Source organism: Stegostoma tigrinum, chromosome 5 (assembly GCF_030684315.1).
Source record: "Stegostoma tigrinum isolate sSteTig4 chromosome 5, sSteTig4.hap1, whole genome shotgun sequence".
NCBI classification, from domain to species: domain Eukaryota; kingdom Metazoa; phylum Chordata; class Chondrichthyes; order Orectolobiformes; family Stegostomatidae; genus Stegostoma; species Stegostoma tigrinum.
In genome coordinates this window covers 32170314-32197493 of record NC_081358.1, presented here as the reverse complement: position 1 = coordinate 32197493, position 27180 = coordinate 32170314, and the positions used below count along the sequence as shown (strand labels likewise).

The window sequence follows — 27180 nt, the reverse complement described above, 5'->3', positions numbered from 1 at the left end:
AATATTGACGTTGCAAGTATCACACAAGGACATGTAAACATGGTAAAGAGCAGGTGTTCTTGACATTCTGGATATTCTCCTGACAGTATCTATTTGACTGCAGTAAACTATGTGAAGAACAACGAACACAAATAAGTTACCGCAATTGTGCTTTTACGTTACAACAGCACATCCCAGTGCTAAGGAAAATATATTTTGGACTGACAAACTTAAAATGTCTCAGCAAAATTTTACTTTACATGCCTAAACCTTGTGTATAAAACAAATAAATATTGCTTTTTGATCTAATTAACTTTCTCAAGAGCAATCTCCTCAGGTATTCCAATCAGCCAACTCATCAGAAACCATCCCTTAATTAGATGCTAAGTAGGGAAGTAGCTATCTCCACCAAATTATATGAAAGTTGCTCCCAACATAAGATAACTTTTGTTCCTAGCTGCCTCACCCAAGTATGGGCAACCTACCCATCCCCAGACAGCAGAGAAGGTAAGGTACAAGTTAACAAAAAAAATTCATACCAAATTTTATACTTAAACGGTTTTACTGAAGGCAAGACCGAGTGCATCATTACCTATATGCTCAGGTGCCTTTACAAATAACATGATCTTTTAGTCGTAAGCTATAAAACTTCTTGAAATTTCAAAGATGCTTTGCTGTGAATTATAATACTGTGAATGTAAAAATATTGATCAAATGGCTAAGTAACAGCCGAGACATTGTAAATCCCTGTGTAATCAACTTCACTGGTTAAAATATTCACACATCACAAATAGTAACTTGGAAAAACCCCAGTAAAAGCACAAACAGGACATAAGAGCAGTCAAGAGACCCTTCAGCCTAAAGACAAACACTTTTGAAGTCTAAGAACTGCGTCATTGCTGTACACTTGTAAACATCAGCATAAAGAACATGTTTTCAACAAGAGATGAACTGCAGTTAAGTCATTTTTCTTCTTAATCACACACACACACACGCACACACACACACGCACACACCATTTTAATGGTTTTTTGCGCTAGAAGTTGAATCCAGTTGAAAATATGTTCCAAACTAGACTTCTGAAAAAAAGCTGAACTTGACGTTTATAAACATGGTCCAGGCCTTGAGACTGAAAACGCTAGTGAAGATATTCAAACTTTAGATGTTTTTATTTTATTTTTAAATGATATTAAAACTCTTAGCTGTGGCTGTTTAATACAAAGAAAAAAGGCGGCCCATCATTCTACAGGGTTTCCGTTTCAAAACAGCAACAGTTGGACGTACTTGATTGGTTTCTTTCAATATGGATATTCTGTTATTCCACACATTACGTATTGCAAGAGGTGACAGAATAGCCAGTGAATTAACTTAATGATAGCAAGTTACTTCTGAGTGGCAAAACAAAAGGCAAAACAGAACAGCATCAGATGTGGAGGTAATAATAGCTTAGTTAAGGGTCTCAGCACGACATCAGTATGCAAGATGATACCGGTCTTTGTGACATTAATCCCATGGGGTCAGAAGCTCAGCTCAACTAGATAGGATGCAGAGGCTTTTAAAGGTCAGATTCAGCACAAGTCCATTCTCTCCATCTATATTTCACACTGCTCAGAAACACAGCCAACATAATCAAAGAGCCCTCCTACCCCAGTTATAATCTCTTTCAACCTCTTCTGTCAGGCAGAAGATACAAAAGCTTAAACACATGAACAAATAGATTCAAGAGCAACTTTTCCCCCCGTTATTACACTTCTGAATGGAACGCTCAATCATCAAACAATGTTGATTTCACTCTTTCAGCACCTTTGCCACAGCTGTAACATTGTATTCTGCACTCTGTTCTATTACCCATGTGCAGTTTGTATGGTATTATCTGCCTGTACTGCACACAAAACACAACTTTTCACTGCACCTATGTACATGTGACAATAGTAAATCAAATGGGTGGACAAAAGATAGAACTGGCATCAAGGGCAGAAATTATGATGGGTCTGTAAATGATGAGTGCTGTCTTCCCTGTTTATGTTGCTGAAATTGTGACTCATTTAGGGCTGGATGTCAAATAAATCTGACAACAGAACAATGGAAGAGAGTGAAGAGGCAAGGTGCTGACAGGTAGACAGCATCCTCATCATGCAGGCAGACCCCATTCAAATACTATGACGCTGCTTCCTGGTCCACTAAGAGTAGTCCATTTGGGACTTAGAATGACACAACAGTATCTCTCAGGCATACACCTCAACGTTTTACTCACCTTTGCTCAATATCCCACTTGAAAGTCTAGCACAACAAAAGTCCAATCTTGAAAATTTCAATTGATAAAATATCGACTAAATCTTGGAGGAGGTGGGAGTTCCACATCTCCATGAAGTTGTGCGTGACAAAAGCCTTTTTGATTTCACTCCTAAATAAACTCCTCCTAATTTTAAGCTCGTATGCCGCTGTTCTGAACTCAAGAGGAAACAGATGTTCTGTTTCAAGTCTTAAATTGACTCATCATTTTAAATACCTAGGCCTAATTATCTTCAGCTGCTTCATCAATGACCTTCCCTCTTTCAGAAAGTTAGAAGTGGGGCATTTGCTGATGATTGTACAATGTTCAGCACCATTTCTGTCTCCTTAGATACTGAAACAGTCCATGCTCAAAAACAACAAGACCTGGATAAAAATTCAGGCTTAGACTGATAAGTGACAGGTAACATTCATGCCAAGTAAATGCCAGGCAATGGCCATCTGCACGAAGAGAAATTCTAACCATCGCCTCTTGACATTCAATGGTGTTACCATCACTGAATCCTGCCACTGTCAACATCCTGGGTGCTACAATTGACCAGAAGCTCAGCTGGACCAACCATATAATAATACTGGCTGCAAGTGCAAGTCAGAGTCTAGGAATTCTGCAGCAAATAACACCTCCCGACTCCCCAAGGCCTGACCACCATCTACAAGGCACAAGTCACGAGTGTGTTGGAATACTCTCCAGTAGCCTGGACGAGTGCAGCTCCATTAACTCTCAAGAAGCTTGACATCTTTTCCACATGCCAGTTCTCTTTCTTTTTGCTTTTCTTCTCCTCTCTGCAGTAATCCTATCCCTCCCAACACTTTTCTTTAATTACCTACCTAAGCAGTTGGGTCTTAACTGCAATCTGCATGGTGAGAGCTGAATGCACAGGCTGTATCCTGCAGCAATGGTGGATTGAGCACAGGCCGGAGCAGTGGTGGTGATCATCAAGAGGCAGCCAGTGAGGCAGCTGTGAGGTGGGGGGGGGCCTTTAATGTAGCAGCAGCGCCATGGGCACTGGGTGCCCTAGCAATTAGCGCGATGCCTGAACCATTGGAGATGGGACTTGGGACCCAGATTATTTTTTTGTTGCTTACCTACTGGGTCTGTTAAAATCTTTTAATTCTGCCTTTTGTAACTAAATGGGTGTCAGTGAATGGTGACTTTGTGCCCTTTTCTGCTGCACCTATGTATTCCCCTACTTAGTAGATGACAAAATAAAACTTAAAAATCATCCAGGGACAAAGTAGCCAACTTAACTGGCACTACACCTACATATATATTCACTCCATCCACAACATTGCTCAGTAATAGCAGTGTGTACCACCTACAAGATACACTGCAGAAACTCTAAAAGACTCCTTAGATAGTATCTTCCAACCCCACAACCATTTCCATCTGGAAGGACAAGGGAAGCAGATACATGGGAACACTACATCCTACAAATTTCCCTCCAAGCCATTCACGACCCTGACTTGGAGGTACATCACTGTTCCTTCGGTGTCACCGGATCATGATCCTGGAACTCCCTCCCTAACAGCATTGTGGGGCTACTTACTGCACATAGATTGCAGCAATTCAAACAGACGGCTTACTACCACCTTCTCAACAGCTTCCAGGGATGAGCAATAAATATTGGCCCAGCCAATGACACCCTCAACCCACCAGTAAATTTTAAAGTATTCTGGTTGTGGTATCACCAAGGTTCTGTATGGGCACAGTAAAGTTTCCCCACCTTAACATTCCTTGCAATAAATGGAAACATTCCATCTGTCTTCTGTCTCATCTTCCTGCCCTTCAAGTACCATGGTACTCAGATCCCACTGACACCAGGTTCTAGATTTTCTGTCAATTTCAACAGTATACTACTTTTCTATATCTCCTTTTTGTGACATTGAGAAAGACAGGCTGCCAAATCAGATCAAATCAACCTCCTTGCCCCTGTAAGAGGAACAGCCCAGGATAACATCTACTCTAACATTCCAGGATAATCCTGAAGCTATCAACAGTTTTGACGAATTTAGGCTTCTTACTGAAATTGAACTTTAGTATGAAAGCTCAAATAAATGTCTGTAAAATTATCAAATCTAGAATAACTTTCTAGTCCATATTCCTGGTGTTTCAACATTCCAAGTTTTCTTCCACTTTACATTTCAAGATCCAAAGTTACGATAAATTCCTTAATCAAGCTGGATTACAGGCTAAATAGATTTCCCCCCAAAGTATGAAAAGAAAGTTGCTTTAAGTGAGGGTTGTCGAATAATATACTTACAGTGCAAAAGGCGAAAATCGACATAAGGATGAGAATCTCTTCTTTCAGGTTGAAATCCTGCCCGGCTCCTTACTCGTACATCCCCTGAAAATATGTTCAAGAATGCCCGGGGTTAACACAAGTGCCAAGGGAATCATACCAAGCATAATGTGGAGCCCTCGACAGTCAAGCAAAAACAAAGAAGTCTACAGTCAAGACATATACATGTTTGCAGATGATGATTTACCATTTACCAAGAAGATATACACTAAAATACAAGTTTCTTACATATTAGAAAGTTACCAAAGGGGTTCTGCAGTGGGCAATTCTTGCTATTTATATAAGGCTATACAATACAATCTCTCATTAAGGCATTTTCTATTGTGGGGGAAAGTTCTGTGCATTCCACGAGTAACCGGCTTAATATTGTTAAACAAGGAAAACAGTAATGAACAAGCTGCACTAATGCAGCTCCTTTTGCATCTTCATATCTCAAAACACCTCATAGTCAACAGGTCTTACGAGCATTGACATATGTTAATGGTTATAACTTAAGGTAATACCACACAGTAAGTTGTTGAAAGCTTATCAAGCAGTTTTTAATGATGTTGTCTATAGTATAAATGATAGTCCAGGACACTACATAAAAGTTCAAAGTCTTGTTCAAAGAACTCTGCAATTTTTTTTTAAATACATGCTTTTTTTTAAAATACACCCTTAAAGAGAAGGTTGAGGAAAAATTTGATAGGTATTCACATTCATAAAGGACCTGGACAAAGTGAATAGAATGAAACTGGTCTCAATACTCAAAGGTTAAGGACTAGAGGATAAAGATTAGCAAAAGAACAAATAACATGAGAGAAAACTGTTTCAAACAGAAAGCAGTTAAGATCTGGAATGTCATTCTTCCAGGGATGCATAACCTGAAGAAGTTACCCTCCTCCCTCCGGACCAACCTCAGGGAATCTCTCTCCCACTGCAACTCTCTTGTAGTCTCTTCAGCCTTGAAACAGCTCGACCATGTCCAGAAGCAAACAAGGTACCCTAACCTGTGCTGCCTCTCACCCATCCCTTCCACCCACCTCAAGCCGCACCTCCTAACCTCATCCCACCTCCTTGATCTGTCCGTCTTCCCTGGACTGACCTATCCCCTCCCTACCAATACTCTCCTCTCCACCTATCTTCTTTTCTCTCCATCTTCGGTCGCCTCCCCCTCTCTCCCTATTTATTCCAGGACCCTCTCCGAAGGAGGGTCTAGGCCTAAAACATCAGCTTTTGTGCTCCTGAAATGCTGCTTGGCCTGCTGTGTTCAGCCAGCACCACACTTTGTTATCTAAGATCTGGAATGTACTACTTGAGAGTGAAATAGTGGCAGATTCAATCCGACAGGGATTTGGAGAAGCACCTGACAGAAAACATTTGCAGGGCTCAGGGAAAAGGTAAGAATCAGAACAAAACAAATTGATCTAAGATAGAGATAGCATGGACGTGATGGGCCAAATAGAATAGTGACAACATTGAAGGAGCCCATGATTCAAAAGCTACTCGAATAGGCATACGAGCCTCAGGGTAGGTCAAACTTAAAGGCAACCTAGCCAACAATGCAGTTCATCATTAACACAGAATGATTAATCCAGATAATATGTTGACATTTTTGAGGTGGGACTAGAACTGAGAAATTTATCTCTGAACAAGTAGAACAGGAATGAGGGGGGACTGGAAGACATTCTATGCCCAAGCTGGATAACAGCTGGGTAAACTGAACCATGGGACAGTTTAGAGTAGGTTTCATAATGGGAAATAGAAAAGCAGCTGAGTGGAGTGTTACAGTTGGCAGGGGGTAACATAGATTTCGTGGAAAGCAAAAAAGTGGCTGAGTAGCAAGGGTGCAGAGATCAGAGACCCTAACTACAGTCAATAGTGCAGTGCAGCAAAGATAAACCAGTGTCCACAACAAGGCAATGTTTTATGTTCTATGTGGCAATGAAAGTCAATAGGCCAGGAGTTACATAATGAATGGCAAGGTTCATTATACTAGACAGTGTAACTTAGTTCGAAGCAGTAGAAGTAGATTAGCCAAATCTAATTGAAGTGTAATCTAATTTGACTACAAATAGATTAGTATCAGATAATGAAATGGCCTGTTATCCTCTGGTAAGAGACAGACAAAATTAGTTAATGACAGTGAAGCTTAAAATGATACAGACCAATGTGCTAAAGGATCAGCACAACGGACGGCCCAGAGGGGGCCTGGAGGAGCAACAGAATGTGCATGCTCGCACGAGAGATAAGCGAGCAATCACGCGCGCAAGATTATTAAATTGGAGAGGGTTCAGAAGGGATTTACAGGATGTTGCCTAGAACAGAAAGTTTGAGTTATAAGAGGAGGCTGGATAGACTGAAATTTTTTCCACTGGACCGTTAGGAATATAAGGGGTGACCTTGCAGAGGTTTGTAAAGTCACAAGGGGTACAGATAAGGTGAATAGCAGGTGTCTATTCCCTAGGGTGGGGGATTTCAAGACTAGAGGACATATTTTTCAGGTGGGAGGAGAACGATTTAAGAAAAGGACACACATGCAATTGTTGCGCACACAGTTCACATGGGAAATGAACTTCCAGAGGAAGTGATGCATGCAGCTACAGTTACAACATTTAAAAGACACTCATAAGTACATGCATATGAAAGGTTTGGAGTGATATGGGCGAAGTGTAGGCAGGAGGCATTTAGTTTAGGATTTATAGAAAGCATGGCCTAGTTAGACTGAAGGGTCAGTTTCTGTGCTGTATGATTCTATGACTACAAATAGATTGGTATCAGATAATGAGTCAGAAGACAAAAAAAAAGTTAGATTACTCACCTAACATACGAATGTAAAGCGCAGTCTGATCTGAGCTTTCATAGGAAATGGCTCCTCGTCTCTGAAAAATAGCACACCAATATAGTAGCTGTTACTTTTCAACTCCAACAAACAGAACTTTCAGAAACCAGAACATCCACAGTGTCCTATGAAAATGTCACTGAACTGAGCAATGAAGTGATTTTGAACAATAATATAAAATTTGGACTCAGTAGCATTCATTTCAAAATGCATCAGACTGGGTTTGACTGGACGACAAACAAAATATTTATATCCTCAGCTAATAATAAAGCGCGAAATATGATGAATCAACTCCCAATAATCATTGATCATGGAACAAATGAACAGAAATTTGTCATAGATCTTTAGACAGCACCTTCCAAACCTGCTTCCATTTAGAAGGACGAGGGCAGCAGATGCAATGAAACACGACTCTCACCCCCCGCAAGTTCCCCTCAAGCCATTTATCATCCTGACTTGAAAATATACCACCTTTCCTTCACTATTGCTGGGTCAAAATCCTGAATTCCTCTCTAATGAATTGTGGGTCAATCTACAGCACGTGGCCTACAGCGGTTCAAGAAGACAGCTCACTACCACCGTCTCAATGGCAGGTAGGAATGGCCAATAAATGCTGATCACACGGTGCAGACTTTGTTCCATAAGTGAACAAAAACAAAAGTGGGGCATAAGGATTGTCAAGCTTGTTCTGTATTTTAACAAATTGATCTGAGGTCCATTTGCTCACCTTTCCATTCCATGATATCTTGACTTAAAAATGTATTGATTTCAAGTCCCGAAAATTCTGTTAGGTACAGGTGTTCAGGGAAATGGAACAAAGGCGTGCAAATTGAATTTTATTTAATTCTTTACAGGCCACAGGCATTTGCCTTGAGAAGGAGCTGCTGCGTCCACTTTCGAACGTACTGCTGCCTATGGAGGTAGGTAGACCCTTTGTGCTGTGGGGAGGAGGGGGGCATTCCAGGATTTGTTCTACTTAGTAAGTGGGACTAGATCAGATTGTGCTGTCTGGTTTGCATGGACAAGTTGGACCGAAGAGTCTGTTTCCACTGCTCCAGAGAAAACAACCTGAGTTTCTCTAGCCTCTCCTTACTGCTCATACCCTCTAATCCAAGCAGCATCCTGGTTAACCTCTTCTGCACCCTCTGCAAATCCTCACCATCTTTCCTGTAATACGGCAGGCAGAATTGAACACAATACTCTTAACTGTGACCTAATTAAAATCTTAAAGCTGCAAATATGACATCCTGATTCTTGTACTCAATTCCCCAACCAAAAAAGATAAGCCTGCCATGTCTTCTTTACCACCCTCTCTATGTGCATGGTCACTTTCATGGAGCTATGGACTTGAACCCCAAGGTCCCTTGTTTCCTTCAGATTGAGTGCAGGTTTTGGGGAGTTAGGAGAGTTATTCACCGCAGAATTCCTAGCCTGTGACTTACTCTTGTAGTTACAGCTTTTATATGGCTGGTCCAGTTCAGTTTCTGGTCGATGGTAAACACCAGGATGTTGATTAGCAAGGCATTCAGCAATAGTAATGCCATTACAAAGAGATCATCTTCTTAGGGATTCTCATTGCCTAACTCATGCGTGCTACAAATATTATTTGCAGTTATCAGCCCAAGCATGGATGTCATACAGACCTTGCATCATATGGACACAGATTCGCTCAATCTCAGAGTTGCCAATGCACAACATTCAGCACCAGTGAGCATCCCCTCGTCTGCCCTGGTGATGGAAGAATGGCCAGTGAAGTGCTGAAAGGGACTGGCTGAGAAACTCCTGTTGTGATGGTCCACAACTGAGATGAGTGGCCTCCAACAACCACAAGCATCTGCCTTTGTCCAAGGTATGACTCCAACCAGCGGAAGTTCTCTCCCAGGCAGATTTCCACTAATTCCAGTTTTGCTGGGGCTCCTTGATACTATACTTGGTAAAGTGTTACCTTGATGTCAACTGCTGTCACTCTAAACTCACCTCTAGAGTTTAGTTCCTTAGTCAATATTTGGTTGAAGACTGTAACGGCTTTACTGACAGAACTCAAACTAAACACCTGCGAACAAATTACTGTCGAGCAAACGTTACTTGACAACACTGTCGATTACTCTTTCCAAAACTTTATTGATGACATGTTGCATATAAAATTAGATTATGTTTTGCACATGACTGCCAGTCTCTGCCTTTGAGATTTGATTATATTCTGATCACCATTGAAATTCGCTCACTAGAGGTTGGGAAATTTTTGGCACAGAGGGGATTAAGTAGTGCAAGGGTAACTCAAGATGAAGAAGTTAGGAAATAAGAGCAAGAATGGGCCAGTTGACCAATCAAGCCTATTCCAGCATTCAACATTCGTGGTTGATCCTCTACCACGTCATTTTCCTATACTATCCACTTATCCCTTGATTTGTATCTAGAAAGTTGAGGTCACAAGATTAGCCATATTTGTACTGAATTATAGAACTGCCAAAAAAGGCTAACTGGTCCACTCCTGCTTCCAGTTCTTTTGCAGCTTATAATCATCAGGCCGATTCTGTTATCTTGCATAGAAAGTGTGCAAGAAGTGGCAACCATCTGTTTTAAGAAACACTAAATTATGGGAACGCTAAACACAGTTAATTGGGTGTCTTTAAAATTTTTGAATAAGAACAGAAGGATTCCACACTACCTGTAAAATTTGCTGAATTGTAAACATAATGTCACAGGTACATTTGCATAGATAACAGTCTGATGCACTCAAAGTGCTTCCTAGCTTACATCTAAAATGCGTCTTTGCCTCTTTTTATTTCCACCTCCCTTCTCCACAAGACTGTAAGACATAGGAGTGGAAGTAAGGCCATTCGGCCCATTGAGTCCACTCCGCCATTTAATCATGGCTGATGGGCATTTCAACTCCACTTACCTGGACTCTCCCCATAGCCCTTAATTCCTTGTGAGATCAAGAATTTATCAATCTCCCGCCTTGAAGACATTTAACGTCCCGGCCTCCACTGCGCTCTGTGGCAATGAATTCCACAGGTCACCACTCTCTGGCTGAAGAAACGTCTCCTCATTTGTTTTAAATTGACCCCCTCTATTTCTAAGGCTGTGCCCAAAGGTCCTAGTCTCCCCGCCTAATGGATACAACTTCCTAGCGTCCATCCTTTCTAAGCCATACGTTATCTTGTAAGTTTCTATTATATCTCCCCACAACCTTCTAATTCTAATGAATACAATCACAGGATCCTCAGCCGTACATCGTATGTTAAACTTAGCATTTCAGGGATCATCTGTGTGAATCTCCGCTGGATACGCTCCAGTGCCAGTATGTCCTTCCTGAGGTGTGGGGCCCAAAACAAAAGGGCTCTCACTTTGCTCTGTCTCCTGTCTCTCTTTCCAGATCTTCCATCTGTCTGATTTACCCAATGACAGATACTTCCTTCCTAATAGACATTTCCTTTTAATCCCTTTCTCCAGTTCACCCTTTATTTTGTTTCCTCACATTCTTGCTCATTTATTTTCACTGGGCATTTGAAATCAGCAGGGGCACATTTGCACCATGTGCCAGAAAATGTTCACGTTAGAACACTGGCTCTTCATGTACAATGTAAGAAGCCTCTTTTCCACATTTACATCTCAATTGCATTTTTTGAGTATAAATATTCATTGGCCATTAAAATGAAAATTAATCCACAAAAATGAATCCTCTAAAACTGACAAAAAGACCAAAACCACAGATTGGTTTAAAATGTCAGATATAATTTTTTGGAACATGAAGAACAGTGAGCAGGCCCTCAATGAGATTGAACATAATCAATGACCCTGCCCTGGAAAGTGCATATCTGTCATTAATAAAAGGGATCTGACTTGGTTTATAATAATTATTCACACCCATCTGATCTTTCTTGGCTCAAGAGGTGGTGAAATAAACTGCAATGCCCCACAGACTTACTCAGTGCAGCCTATGAATTTGACATGGGTCCTTACTCAACAAATGCACATACACATCAGGCAATCATTAATCAAACAGATTTCAGACATCCGCTTTACTGTGTCATCACTTGTGACCTCAAATCAGTGTGTATCAAACTCACAGAACCGCATTTCTCTGCTCTGAAGTCTGATGTCTAACACACCGGGACAGGGGATTCTCATCTCCAATATACACAGCTGCCATTCTGAACCATCCCATTAACAATCCATGCTTAAACCAAGATCAATTCCTTAATTTAAAAATACAAACTCTACAATTGTAATGACAGTGTATTTTTAAAATATTAAATTCATGGGATACATTATTTTTATTTGACCTTCCAGAAATCTTCAGATGTGCAAAGAAACAGAACTGGGGGCAGAAGAAAAGAATTAAATCACATGCCAGGGACTCAGTTTGTTTCAGACAGAGTGACTGGGAGATGGATTAAAATCAGTCATTGGAGAACATGGGTTAACGTGGGACAGCCACTTTGTTAAGGCAAATCAAAAGCAATATATATCTGACTAACCCATTTGAGCTCTCTAATGAATTAACAGAGAGGGCTCTTCATGTATATTTATATGTAGACTTTGAAAATGCAGTTGAATAAGTAGCATTTCATAGGCTTATTCAAAAATTAAGAGCTTTTGGGATTAAGGGGACGGTGGGCACTTGGGAATTAAATTATTGGTGACTTTAAAATAAATTCAGTGCAAATTATCAGGTATCAGAAGGGGCAGTCTAGCTGCAATAGTCGCATGAAGATTTGCCTGTTAAAGCACAATCACAATTAGCTATTCTGTCTTCTCTTTCACAACAGGACACCTTGGATGCATTCCTGTTCAATGCACTGATATCTAATTGACTATTTCAGCACGAGGCAAAAAGACAGGCAGGTTGCACACGCAACAAAAGCCATGCACAAAGTGCCGACTGCAGGACTGTGTCTTATCACTAAAAAGTTAAACAATACGCTCATCTTTTGGACACCCTCGGGGCACAAAGCTGCAGAAGGGTTTCCAATGTCCTGAGACCCAAACAGGCAGTTTTAATAGAATCTCTCAGAAATCAGTCATCAGAGTACAATGAACAAGGACCCTCACTGCATTAAGCATAATTGCATGACCTTCATGGGAGAGATTAAATATGTGAGCAAAAAGTTGGCAAACGGAGTAGAAAGTGGAAAATGTGAAGTAGTTCATTTTAGAAGGGAGAACAAAAGAACAGTATTATTTAAAATGGAGAAAAACTGCAGAAGCTGCAATTCAAAGGAACTTGGGAAACTTATGCGTGAAACACTAAAACCTAGCATACACAACAGCAGGAAATCAGCAAGGCTAATGGAATGTTAGCCCTTATTTCGAGGAGGTTAGTATATAAATGTAGGAAGTCTTACCGCAACTGTACAAAGTGCTGGTGAGACCATATCTGGAATACTGTGAGCAGTTTTATTTCCTTCTTTAAAGAAAGATATTATTTCATTGAAGGCAGTTCAGAGAGGGTTCATTAGGATGATCCCTGTACAGATGATTGTTTCATGAGCAAAGGCTAAACAGGTTGGGACTCTACTCACTGGAGTTAGAAGAATTAGATATTTCAATGAAACATAACCCCTTAAGGATCTGATATAAGAGGCTGTTTCCCCTCATGCAAGAGTCCATGATTTGAGGGCATAGTCTTAGAATGTGAAGATGAGGAGAAATTTCAACTCTCAGACAGCAAGTTTCTCTGGAAATCCTTGCCACAGAGAGCAGTGGGGGCAGAGCCCTTGTGTGTACTTAATGCTCAGGTAGACTAATCTTGATCAGTCGGGAAAATCAATGGTTATAGAGAAAGGACAGAAAAGTGAATGTCAGAATGTGAGATCAGCCACAATCCTATTGAATGGTGGTGTCCAAGGGTCCAAATGGTCTCCTACTGTTCCTATTTCTTATGGCCTCATTCAGCTTAATAAGCCTGCTGACCATTCAATATACTCACAGCTGACCCGACATTTCCGTCTTTTTTCCTCACCATCCCGATAACCCCACATGAAATTGGTAACATAGGTACCGAAATAGCTCACCAAATCATTGGTGCTCTGGTATAGGTTCTGACTTTTGGTGGTGGTTGTGGCTTTTGAAAGATAAGAGCCACAGCACACTAGAGTGGAGGAGTACACTGTAAGACTAGAGTTAGCCAAGATCATTAGAATGTGAACGTTCTTTGAGAATAAAAGCTTGAGTTATTAAGTCAAAACTTGGCCAATTCTCTCAGGTTGAGCCCCCATGGCACAGAGTCAAACAGAAGAATTCTCCTCTGCATCCTGGCAAATATTTATCCCTCAACCAACAGCAAAATAACATTACCACATTGTTACTTAACTGCTGTTTATAGAATCTTGCAATGCAAAACAAAAGCCATGTCCCCTACATGAAAAAAATAACATGACTCCAAAAGGTAATTTATTAACAGTAGTGCAGTTTGAGATCATTCAAAGAATTTGTAGGGCTACTTTAGGTGGCACAGTAGCCGAAAGATTAGCACTGCTGCCTCTCAACACCAGTGACCTGGGTTTGATTCCACCCTCGGGCAACTGTCTGTGCGGAGTTTGCACGTTCTTCCTGCATCTGCAGGCTTTTGTCCAGTTGCTCTGGTTTACTCCCAGAGTCCAAAGATGTGCAAGTTAGTGGACTGGCCATAAGAAATTGACGACAAGGCAGGGAGGTGAGTTGGGATTTTTGGAGGTCAAAATGGCCTGTTTCCACAGTGGAGAGATTTTATTCTATTAGAGAGACATGCAGAAAATTTCACATTCAAAATGTTAATTCTACTACGGCAGGCAGAAGATCAAGAGGGAGTTAAACCTAAAAATGAAAACATGAATTGGGCTTTATACGCTGTGCACGTGCCAAATGCCTTTTTTTTTGTGGAAATTAATTTAAGGTGTTTATGTTCTTGTGTTGTAGAGATATTGAGAAGTTCTGAAAATGGGTAAAACTGGGGCAAATAGACTGCAAAGTATGAATACATGGAGGTCCTCCACTTTAGACCCGAAATGGATGGAACAATGTATTTTCTAAACAATGACAAGGTAGAAACAGTAGAGATCCAAAAGAGATTTATGAAGTACAGAAAATAACTTAAAAAGGCTAATGAAATGCTCATTTTACCTAGAAGACAAGAAACAAGAGTCAGGGCTGATGTTACATTGAAACAGTCAAAAGTTCTGTTTCTACCATACCCGGCAGGTACTCACTAGGCCACACCTCCCAGGACTGACCTATCCTCTCCCTACCTATACTCACCTCTACAGGCTCCATCCCCGCCCCTTTAACTTGTCTGTCTCCCCTCCACTTATCTTCTCCTTTATCCATCTTCAATCTGCCTCGCCCTCTCTCCTTATTTATTTCAGAACCCTCTCCCCATCTCCCTTTTCCGATGAAGGGTCTAGGCCCGAAACGTCAGCTTTTGTGCTCCTAAGATGCTGCCTGGCCTACTATGTTCATCCAGCTCTTGTTATCTTTGTTATCTTAATATATTTGACTTCAGCTCCCATGGAATACTTGGGATTTGGAGTCAGAGTTAAAGTTAGCAACTGCTGACTGCGCTTGGGAGACTGGCAGGGATGGGAGGGCGAGTGTTGCCAGTCATGAAAATAATGCGCTTTTGTGCAATGGCGTCAGCAGCAGCTCTGCCAAAAGGTCCCTCAAATAAATCTCCAACTTCTGCCTCGCCACCTCCACCTCAGGGCAACTGTAAATCTCCCTCACTTTAACCTCAGACATCCAGCCTATCCACTGACTGACCTCTTCACTCTCCAGAACTGGCCTGCTTTGTGCTTGCGAGGGATCACAAGCAGCCTTGAGCTGGTTTTCTTGCTCAACAGTTAGCCAGCTGGTAAACATATTAAAGGAAGACAAAAAATAAAAATTCACATACTAAGTTTGGCAGAACCATAACTTCAACAACTGTGCTGAGATTGTGATTGTCCCACAATCAAGTGCCGCTAGAAAACTAAGCAGAAAACTGAATTTACTCCAATATGGTGAGCTAATGGAACACTGGAGTTGACCATTTTCCAACAAGTGATGTTCTCAAGATCTTCAGTGTAAACCACAGTGCCAGTTTGTCAAAAAAGTTCAGCTGAGAAATATCTTTCCTAGCGGTGCAGGTACACTTTTTTGAAAGAAGACATTGGCTGTAACTGGCTATCAATGATGATATCCTTCTGGCTGACACTTCCAAAGTTAAAAGTCATTTTGCTTCAATATCTTCTATAAAATACATCTTGAGGGAACAATTCTAATCTCAAGAACTGAAATTAAACACCATTTTTTAAAATCAGTGGAAGCTTCAATAAAACCTTCAAGGTGTTTCTCATGTGCTTAATGGCCAATGGTTAATTGCAGACCCAGGTGTAGCTCTTTGAAAGGAAGAACTCAAGAGGATCACATCTATTCATCATAAAGAACATAAGAACTAGAAGCAGGAGTAGGCCAGCTGGTCCCTCGAGCGTGCCCCGCCTGATCTTTTTGAGACTCAGCTCCACTTAGCCGCCCACTCACCATAACCCTTAATTCCGATACTGTTCAAAAATTTATCTAGCCTTGCCTTAAAAACATTCAGCGACGTAGCTTCAACCGCTTCACTGGGCAGGGAATTCCACAGATTCACAACCCTTTGGATGAAGAAGTTCCTCCTGACCTCAGTCCTACATCCGCTTCCCTTTAGTTTGAGGTGATGCTCTCTAGTCCTAGTTTCACCTGCTAGCAGAAACTACGTCCCTGCCTCCATCTTATCTATTCCCTTCATTATGCTTCTATAAAATCTCCCCTCATTTTTCTGAATTCCAACGAGTGTAATCCCAGTCTCTCCTCATAATCCAACCCTCTCAAATCTAGAATCAACCAAGTGTATCTCCTCTATACCCCCTCCAGTGCTATCCCTACTCAAGAACAAAACTGCGCGCAGTACTTCAGGTGTGGCCTCACCAGGGCCTTATACAGTTGCAGCATAGCCTCCCTGTTTTTAAACTCCATCCCTCCAGCAATGGCAGACAAAATTCCATTTGCCGTTTTAAGTATCTGCTGTACCTGCAATCCTACTTTTAGTGATTCATGCACAAGGATCCAAACACCCAAATCCCTCTGCACAGCAGCATGCTGCAATTTTTTACCACTTAAAACATAGTCCATTTTGCAGTTATTCCTACCAAAATGGATGACCTCACATTTATCAACATTGTACTCCATCTGCCAGACCTTTGCCCACTCACTTAGTCTATCTATATCCCTCTGCAGACTTTCAGTGTCTTCTGCACACTTTGCTCTACCACTCACCTTAGTGTCATCTGCAAATACCACACTTAGTCCCCAACTCCAAGTAATCTATGTAAATTGTAAACAATTGCGATCCCAACACTGGTCCCTGAGGCACACCACTAGCCACTGACCGCCAAATAGAAAAACACCCATTTACCCCTACTCTTTGCTTTCAACTGGTCAAACAATCCTCTATGCCTGCCAACATATTACCTGTAATACAGTACAACTTTATCTTATGTAGCAACCTTTAGTGTGGCACCTTGTCAAATGACTTCTGGAAATCCAGATATACCATATCCACAGGTTCCCATTGTCCACCATGCAAATACTGTCCTCATAAGAATTCCACCAAATTAGTTAAACATGACCTACCCTTCATGAACCCATGCTAGGTGTTTTCAAGGGGACAATTTATATCCGGATGTCCTATTTCTTCCTTAATGATGAATTCAAGTGTTTTCCCCACTACCAAAGTTAAGCTATCTTCAGTGTAAACCACAGTGCCAGTTTGTCAAAAAAGTTCAGCTGAGACAAATATCTTTCCTAGCAGTGCAGGTACACTTTTTTGAAAGAAGACATTGGCTGTAACTGGCTATCAATGATGATATCCTTCTGGCTGACACTTGCAAAGTCAAAAGTCATTTTGCTTCAATATCTTCTATAAAATACATCTTGAGGGAACAATTCTAATCTCAAGAATTGAAATTAAACACCATTTTTTAAAATCAGTGGAAGGCCTATAGTTACTTCCTTTTTGTCTATTTCCTTTTTTTAAAACAGAGGCATCACTGGAAAACAGCCAGTCTGCAGGAACCACCCCACAGTCCAGTAGCAATCCAGCATCTAATAGCAATCGTGCCAGAGTGAAAGAAAATTCCAAATTGTTTTCCTGTAAAATCTGACCTAAACTTTACCAAATTTATTCCTCAATCCCTTTAGAATTTTCTCATGAAGTAATAGCCTTTACTGTAAAGCACCATATGCTTTTGCACCAATTATACAATCGAAACTTGCTTATCCCTGAATCAGAACACCTAGGCCTAAGCAATCCTACCTTTTCCTCAAGTGAGATGAACAAACTAGCAAATTTCAAAAAAAAAACGGTGATCTTTTAACGTAGGTGCTTAACAGATGAATTGTCACCTACACAGGAGCGGTAAATGCACTTCAATGGTAGGAAGGGGAAGCAAGCGCGCAAAAACGAAAGTAGGAAAGAAATGAGAGACAGGGGAGAGAAAGAGAGAGAGCATGAGAGGAGGGAGAGAGAGCGCGCGAGAGACGGGGGGGAAGGAGGGTGGGGGAGAGAGAGAGAGCGCGAGAGGGAGAGAGAGCAAGCGAGGGTGGGGGGAAAGCGCGCAGGAGAGAGAGACAGAGCGAGAGAAGGGGGGGCAACGAGAGAGAGGGGGGGGAGAGAAAGAAAAAGAGAGGGGGTGAAGAAGAGAGGAGGGGGGGGGAAGAGAGAGGAGGGGGGGGGAAGAGAGAGGAGGGGGGGGGAAGAGAGAGGAGGGGGGGGGAAGAGAGAGGAGGGGGGGGGGAAGAGAGAGGAGGGGGGGGAAGAGAGAGGAGGGGGGGGGAAGAGAGAGGAGGGGGGGGGGGAAGAGAGAGGAGGGGGGGGGAAGAGAGAGGAGGGGGGGGGAAGAGAGAGGGGGGGGGGGAAGAGAGAGGGGGGGGGGGAAGAGAGAGGGGGGGGGGGAAGAGAGAGGGGGGGGGGGGAAGAGAGAGGAGGGGGGGGGAAGAGAGAGGAGGGGGGGGGGAAGAGAGAGGAGGGGGGGGGGAAGAGAGAGGAGGGGGGGGGGAAGAGAGAGGAGGGGGGGGAAAGAGAGAGGAGGGGGGGAAAGAGAGAGGAGGGGGGGGAAAGAGAGAGGAGGGGGGGGAAAGAGAGAGGAGGGGGGGGAAAGAGAGAGGAGGGGGGGGAAAGAGAGAGGAGGGGGGGGAAAGAGAGAGGAGGGGGGGGAAAGAGAGAGGAGGGGGGGGAAGAGAGAGGAGGGGGGGGAAAGAGAGAGGAGGGGGGGGGAAGAGAGAGGAGGGGGGGGGAAGAGAGAGGAGGGGGGGGGAAGAGAGAGGAGGGGGGGGGAAGAGAGAGGAGGGGGGGGGAAGAGAGAGGAGGGGGGGGGAAGAGAGAGGAGGGGGGGGGAAGAGAGAGGAGGGGGGGGGAAGAGAGAGGAGGGGGGGGGAAGAGAGAGGAGGGGGGGGGAAGAGAGAGGAGGGGGGGGGAAGAGAGAGGAGGGGGGGGGAAGAGAGAGGAGGGGGGGGGAAGAGAGAGGAGGAGGGGGGGGAAGAGAGAGGAGGAGGGGGGGAGACAGGAAAAAAGAGAACTAAAGATTACGGGGGAGAGTGCCAGTTAGAGCATTGGTACACACCAACTTTAAAAAAATCTACATTAGCTCACAGATGCCTTTCCTCACCAATGTTTAGAGAGATCCATTTCTTTCAAAGATTTATTAGGTTTGACAGATAGGCTTAGAGGTATCGGAATTGTAAAGGTTGCACCTGCGGTCCGAGCTAGTTAATAGCACAACTGTTACAATGAATGTTACAATAACTTGAACCAAGTGTTCCAAGTGTAACCATTTTTGAACACCTAACACATGGCGCCTGCAATAAGACTTCAATTTACAAAATGAAAAGACTCTCATAAATTTCTGCCATTTTTATAATCTGAATTCTCTTTTTGCATGCTCTTAAGCTGACTAACATTAGGCAGATCTCTCCCAAGCTGGGTAAGTGGTAACAGAGCTGTGGTGCACAACAAGCTGTCAATTCAAATCTGGAATGTCCCAATTAGGAGCAGTTTAGAGAGCCCTCCAGTCTTTTGTTGGCAGTGCAGTGATCTCTGTTGCTCTGGGCTGTGAAAAACATAGCAGATGTCAGATTGAAACACAATGAGATACACTAGAAAAGTAGTCTTATCCCACCTTGCTTAGATGCAAACTCAGACCGTGATATCCAATTTACGCTTCCCAAATGTCATGCCCAAGTAAACCCAAAAACTAACACTTAAAGGTGGCGTAGTGATAACACAGTATGGAACTGGAGAAGCATAGCAGACCAGGCAGCAACAGAGGAGCAGGAAAGTTGACCTTTCAGGTCAGGGCCCTTCTTATTTCTGACCTGAAAGGTCAACTTTCCTGCTCCTCTGATGCTGCCTGGCCCGCTGTGCTCCTTCACCTTATTATTGTTATCTCTGACTCCAGCATCTGCAATTCTTGCTATCACTTAATGGTGTATTTGCACTCAGAGTTGAAAGCTAGTCATTCAGTTCCTTTTGCCGTTCAAGTGGTGATTTATTGTAATTTATCAATAAAGAGTCTTGTCTTATATTGATTTAAGACCAAGAATATTCTCTGTCCCAGTTCTCAGATTTGGATGTTCAAGTCACCTGCGAATGGTGAAGAGTTAAAGTCCTATCTCTAAGCCAGGAGATGTGTAATAACATCAATGAACAGGTTTATTTGAAAATATCTGCACTGCCAATGGTGGATCAAATGAGATTAAATATGCACAAAAGGGTCAGAATTTGATTACCAGGGATCACCAAGACCTGGGGAAGATTACAGTTATAAACCAAGACCAGACAGGGTGTTGTATACAAGGCAAATTTTAAAATTGAGGCTCTTTGAGAAGTAATAGAATTTAAGCAGATAAGCTGGAGGGTGGGCAGTGCAGAGATGGTGACATAAAGGTGAAAGCAAAAAGTGTTGGTAATAAGACGATATATGGATTGAAAATTCAATTCAGGAGGGAAACAGGGCATCACATTTACAAGCAGTCTTATTCAGCCTCAGTAGCCAGAGAGGGGTCGAGAATCCAATTTGGCTATGGAATGGAGATGTGGTGGGGAACAATCACAATTACTTTGGTCTTCTCAATATTTAATGGATGCAAATTTCTACTCAACCAATACTGGGGGTAAGGAAACAGAAGTGACAAAACAAGCACAGCAGAGAAATTGAGGGAATTAATGTTGTTATGCAGTAGTGGATGTCTTTACCATGCACATGCAACTTTTTTTTAAGATATGCCTGGGTGTGTGCACGCATGTCAGAAAAGCTGACAGAAGCAGCATATAGAGCTTGTTGGTGCCAGGAATAAAGTTCTGGGGGGGGACTGCATGAAGTAATAGTGCAGGTATGGGAGAAGAACCATTTCAAGCTGTTCTCTGGCAATGACTAAAAACCAGAATTAAACCACATAAGGACAATATCTCAGCAGAATATGGGATAAAAATGCAACAGCTATGATTCAACTAAATTACAAATTAAAAAAAGACTCAAGGTGTTGGATTCACTTCCTACGTTTGAACAGTAAAAGATGATGGTAAAGTAGAAGTAAATAAAACTATGGTCAAAAAGATAAATGTTATGTAGATTTGGAAGGAGGAAAGACAGGCAAGATTAAAAAGACAAAAATTGATTTAATGTACAAATGAGAAGTAGATCAATTGATCCCTTGAGTCTGCTCTGCCATTTAATAAAATCACAGCTGATCTGACTGTAGTCTTAAATACACATTCCTCCACTATATCTAATGTCCTTTCAACCCCTTGCAAACTATGAATCTATCCATCTCACCTTGAAAACCATTGACTCTGCTTTCACCATCTTTTCAGGAAGAGCTCTAAGCCTCACGATCCTCAAATAATAAATAGCCCTAAAAAGGTTTTTTAAAAAAATACTTTGGTTGTAAAGTGAAGGCACTATTGTAACAATAAAATAAAGCAACTAATTTGCACACACAAATCCTACAAATAAAAACCAGATTATCTGCTTTGGTGATCTTGATTGTGGAATTACTGCTGCTCGGACATCAGGAATAATGCCTTGTTCTCCTTTCAAATTCAGCAATGGAGTTTTTTTGTGTCCAGATGAGTGCAATAATATCACACCCAAAAGATGGTATTTCTGACAGTTCAGAAGTATCTTGATAACGCACTGGAATGTCTGCTTAGACAGTTATGCTGAAGTCCTAGAATGGGACTCAAACACACATCCTTATGGCACCGTGATAGCCTAGTGGCACCATCACTGGGCTCTTAAGCCAGAGACCCCAGAACATGTTCTGGGAACCCAGGTTCAAATTCCACCATGGCAGATAGTGAAATTTGAATTCAATAAATATCTGGAATTAAGAAACTAACAATGGCTGTGAATCCATTGCCGATTGTCGGAAAAACCCATCTGGTTCATTAATGTCCTTTAGGGAAGGAAACTGCCATCATTACCTGGTCTGGCCCACATGTGACTCTCAGCTCTTAACGGCCCTCTGGGCCATTAGAGATGGACAATAAATGCTGTCAAACCAATGACACCCCTCATCCCATGAATATGGAAAGAGAAAAACAAACCCTTCTGTCTGAGGCAAAGGTGCTACCCACAAAATCACAGCTGGCTCACAAATTGCTCAAATGGAGATTAGCAGTTGAAGTCACCCAATACCATCTGGAAACTAATATATTAAACTTTGGTAACCTATCATTTAATATTTAGTTGAAACGTAAAACCTATGCATTTCTTCCTCATTCACAAAAATGATTCCCCATCTAGTTACAATGAAAAGCTAAATAAAGGGAGTAATGGCAGCCAACAAATTCAATTACCACTGAATAATAGGCTTTGAAGCCCTAAAAAATTGGAAATACATTCAAACATAGTTCAATAGGAATTCAATAAAAAGGATTTAAAGGAATAAATTATTTTGATTAAGGACTGGTTTTGGTAAATGGAAGGCAGGGCAAGCTAACTTTCTGGCCAAATATTATTTCTAGTTCCTTAATTGACAATATTTATAGGTATGGAATGTCTTCCACCCCTCTGCATGCAAAACAGCATCTCAATCTTCTACTTAATGACCAGTCTAAACTTAAAGTACAACTTCAAGCATAATGGTCAAATATTGCATAAACTTATTGCTGACAATATCTGGTTTGAAGCATACAAATTAAGCAGTCAGTATGTAGAAAGTTGAAATTACATTCCTTCCCAATGTATATATATCTTGATAGATGAGTAATATTACCACTTCAGAAGGCATATGGAACTCCACTATTGCTGTAAGGAACGAGGGTGCAGAAATCTGGTCCAATTTCTGATGTGTGGTATTACCAAATTATCTAAATTAATATACTTTGAACCAGGGCATCTTGTTCATTTCTGAGAAAACTGTCATCAACGGCAAACCAAAACAGACAACATGGTGTGCACCTGGAGGAACAGAGCAGGCCAGGCAGTATCAGAGGAGCAAGAAAATTGATTTTTCGGACAGGGACCCTTCTCCATAAATGCCACAAACGGTCCCGAACCGAAACAACAATTTTCCTGCTCCTCCGATGCTACCTGGCATGCTGTGTTCATCCAGCTGCACACTGTGTTAACTCTGACTCCAGCATCTGCAATTCTTGCTGCTATCTCCAAAACAAATAGGCTTTTATTAGTGAAAACAAACTGTGGAGCTGGATGAACACAGCAGGCCAAACAGCATCTTAGGAGCAGGAAAGCTGACATTTTGGGCCTAGACCCTTCATCAGAAAAGGGGAATGAAGAGAGGGTTCTGAAATAAATAGGGAGGGGGGAGGAGGAGGAGGAGGCGGATTGAAGATGGATAGAGGAGAAGATAGGTGGAGAGGAGAGTATGGGTGGGGAGGTAGGGAGGGCATAGGTCAGTCCGGGGAGGATGGACAGGTCAAGGGGGCGGGATGAGGTTAGGAGGTAGAAAATGGAAGTGTAACTTGAGGTGGGAGAAGGGGATAGGTGAGAGGAAGAACAGGTTAGGGAGGCGGGGACAAGCTGGGCTGGTTTTCAGATGCAGTAGGGGATGGGGAGATTTTGAAGCTTGTGAAATCCACAATGATACCACTGGGCTGCAGGGTTCCCATGCGGAATATGAGTTGCTATTCCTGCAACCTTCGGGTGGTATCATTATGGCACTGCAGGAAGCCCAGGATGGACATATCGTCTAAGGAATGGGGGGGGGGGGGGGGGGGGGGGGGGGGGGGGGGGGTAAAATGGTTCACGACTGGGAGGTGCAGTTGTTTATTGCGAACCGAGCATAGGTGTTCTGAAAAGCCGTCCCCAAGCCTCCGCTTGGTTTCCCTAATGTAGAGGAATCCACAACGTGTACAGCGGATGCAGTATACCACATTGACAAATGTGCAAGTGAACATCTGCTTGATGTGGAAAGTCATCTTGGGGCCTGGGATGGGGGTGAGGGAGGTGGTGTGGGGGCAAGTGTAGCACTTCCTGCGGTTGCAGGGGAAAGTGTCGGGTATGGTGGGGTTGGAGGGGAGTATGGAGCAGACAAGGGAGTCCTGGAGAGAGTGGTCACTCTGGAAGGCAGACAAGGGTGAGGATGGCAAAATGTCTTTGGTGGTGGGGTCAGATTGTAGATGGCGAAGTGTCGGAGGATGAGACGTTGGATCCGGAGATTGGTGAGGCGGTACGCAAGGACAAGGGGGATTGTCTTTTGGCGGTTATTGCGGGGATGGGGTGCGAGGGATGAGTTGCGGGAAATGCAGGAGACATGGTCGAGGGCAACCTTGACAACTATTGGGGTGGGGGCGGATGCAGTCCTTGAAGAATGAGGACATCTGGGATGTACGGGAGTAGAATGCTTCATCCTGGGAGCAGATGCAACGGAGGCAAAGGAATTGGGAATAGGGGATGGAATTTTTATTTGCAGGAAAGTTGGTGGGAGGGGGGTGTATTCTAGGTAGCTGTGGGAGTCGGTGGGCTTGAAAAGGACATCGGTTTCTAGGTGGTTGACTGAGATGGAGACAGAGAGGTCCAGGAAGGTGAGGGATGTGTTGGAGATGGTCCAGGTGAACTTGAGGTTGGGGTGGAAGGTGTTGAAGTGGATGAACTGTTCGAGCTCCTCTTGGGAGCACGAGGCAGCACCGATACAGTCAATGTAACAGACGAAGATTTGCGGTTTAGGGCCAGTGTGGGTACGGAAGAGGGACTGCTCCACGTAACCTACAAAGAGGCAGGCATAGCTTGGGCCCATGCTGGTACCCATGGCCACCCCTTTCTCTGTAGGAAGTGGGAGGAATCGAAAGAGAAGTTGTTGAGGTTGAGGACGAGTTCAGCTAGGTGATGAGGGTGTCGGTGGAGGGGGACTGATCAGGTCTGTGTGACAGGAAGAAGCGGAGGGCATTTAGGCCATCTGCATGGGGAATGCAGGTGTATAGGGACTGGACATCAATGGTGAAAATGAAGCGTTGGGGTCCAGGTAAGTTGGAAGCTCTAGAGGAGGTGGAGGGCATGGGTGGTGTCACGGACAAGGGTAGGGAGTTCCTAGACAAAGGGAAAGAAAATGGATTCAAGATAGGTGGAAATGAGTTCAGTGAGGCAGGAGCAGGCACAGACACAGACAATGGGTTGACCAGGATAGGCGACCAGAAGCTGCTTTCAAATCCAGAATGGCCGATAACCCTACAAAGAACCCATCTGGTTTGTGTCATAGCTCATTTGTTCCCCAGACCATATAGTTATAAACAGATGCCAAAAGACTGAACAAATACTTCCACTAGAATAATCTTCTTTTACTTATCCACCATAACCATGCTACTGCAGGATATTGTCATTAGTGACTGCATCCTATATTAATTCTAAACTGGTGGAACTGCTTTAAACAGAAGAGACGCTCATTTGAAACTACAAACCCAATTTCTGTCATTTTCCTAATTCTTGCAATTAAATTTTTGACAAAATCTCAGCTTCTACCCTCAAGATAACCTGACTGCCATACCTAAGCAAATGAATTTATTTTTTCCGGGAATTGGGCAGGCAAATTTCTGAACAGTCACTTTTATCATTTTATTGATCTCAAACATCATCAAATTTGAAGTGTGCAACTTTAAGGGCAACTGTCTCTGCAACATGAGAAATTAAATAACTTGAGACCCAGTTTGTCTTATCTAGGACACTTTGGCAGGCCTGCTCTGCCTACAATTTTACATAATAGTGCAGAAAGCAAAATAAGGATCTATATATCGGTTCATAATCTTAACTAAAAGCTTTAACAGTGAATCAACCTATTCTCTCACTTGCTCACCAAGCTACGATTTGCAAGTTGATCAATACTGAATGATGGCATGATTGGACATGTTTGTGCCTATGGTGAGATGTCCAACAACTTAGCAGGGACCAGCAGCATCAAGCAAGGACAAGTCATGGCTTCTAAATATCAAAATCCCTTCTGTGTGGCGCAGAATCCAGAGGGTGCCACATCAAAACACTTCTACCAAAGATTTCAGAGGTCCAGGAGAATTTGCTGGCAGGCTAACATCAAATTCCTGTCGTGCTGGATTCAACAGAACAAACAGCATCATCCAGAAATTCAAACCTACATGATCAAGTACTCTCTCTCACATGGGTCATCAACAGAATCAACATGAAGATCTTATCAGGGTAAATGGCATCAACATTATCAATAAAAATGATACAATGACACCTTAAAGAAATTTATAAAACTGAACATGACAGACTCATGGAAAGCAAAAACACAACTCAGTTCATTTGGAATCAAGCAGTGAAATTTGGTTCAGCACGGTTCAAGAATCTATGCCAAACCTGCTAAACAAGAAGTGCCCAAAGACAATGGTAAAAAAATCTCCCAAGCACCAATAACAATAACATCCACTGCCATGTCTATGGGCGTTCCTGCTAATCCTACAGACTCTTCACAATAAAACAGAAATTGCTGGAGAAACTCTGCAGGTCTGGCAGCATCTGTGGAGAGACAGCAGAGTTTACATTTCAGGTCCAGTGACCCTTCTTCAGGCACTGGTTCTTAAGAAGGATCATTGGACCAGAAATGTTAAGACTGTTTTCTCTTCACAGATGCTAGAAGACCTGTGGAGTTTCTCCAGCAATTTCTGTTTTGTTTCAGATTTCCAGCATCCACAGTTTTTTTTCCCCAGTTGCAACAAGACCCACAGAATATTATGAAATCAATTATAGCTTGGGCAACCTGGAGGGGTCTTTCAGGACACAGGACAACAATGGAGAAACAAATGGGCTATTCAGCCCAACCAGTCTCTGTTGATTCAAAAGCATAAGATATAATCAAAAAAAGCTTTTAAACCAATGGTAAGACAAAAAGAAATGAATTGCTAACTCATAACACTATCTGAACATTGCCTTTAAAAACAAAAAATTCCCACACACAGGGATGAGTCACATTTTTCACAACTGGTGGAGGAACATAAAACCAATTAAGCATACAGATGTGGCAGCAGTCCAGATTAGTTGTTTTTCTTCAGTTCTTTTCAACTGTTTTCGAAGCTGAGGACACAAAGTAGTGAATAAGTGGATTTAGATTCTTCATTCATTGGTTGAAGATTCACGCTATCAGGATCTTTGAAGTTGGCTTTTTTCTCTTTTCAACTCAACAAGGGAATTTGCAGAGAGCCCGTCGAATGGGAACAGCTACCACAAGAAAGTAAAAGCAAGCAAGATTTAGGGGGTTCCAAGATAATAAAATGTGAGGCTGGATGAACACAGCAGGTCAAGCAGCACAAAAGCTGACGTT

At 42.5% G+C, this 27180-nt stretch overlaps 1 protein-coding gene across 1 annotated transcript in view; it reads right to left on the bottom strand.

Annotated features, from left to right (window-relative positions):
- The window catches only part of LOC125451610 (high affinity cAMP-specific 3',5'-cyclic phosphodiesterase 7A), a 98676-nt gene that overhangs the window by 49251 nt on the left and 22245 nt on the right, over positions 1-27180 (bottom strand). The window contains 2 exon segments of the mRNA XM_059646337.1: positions 4533-4616; positions 7372-7432. Coding sequence (XP_059502320.1) covers positions 4533-4616; positions 7372-7432 — 145 coding nt within the window.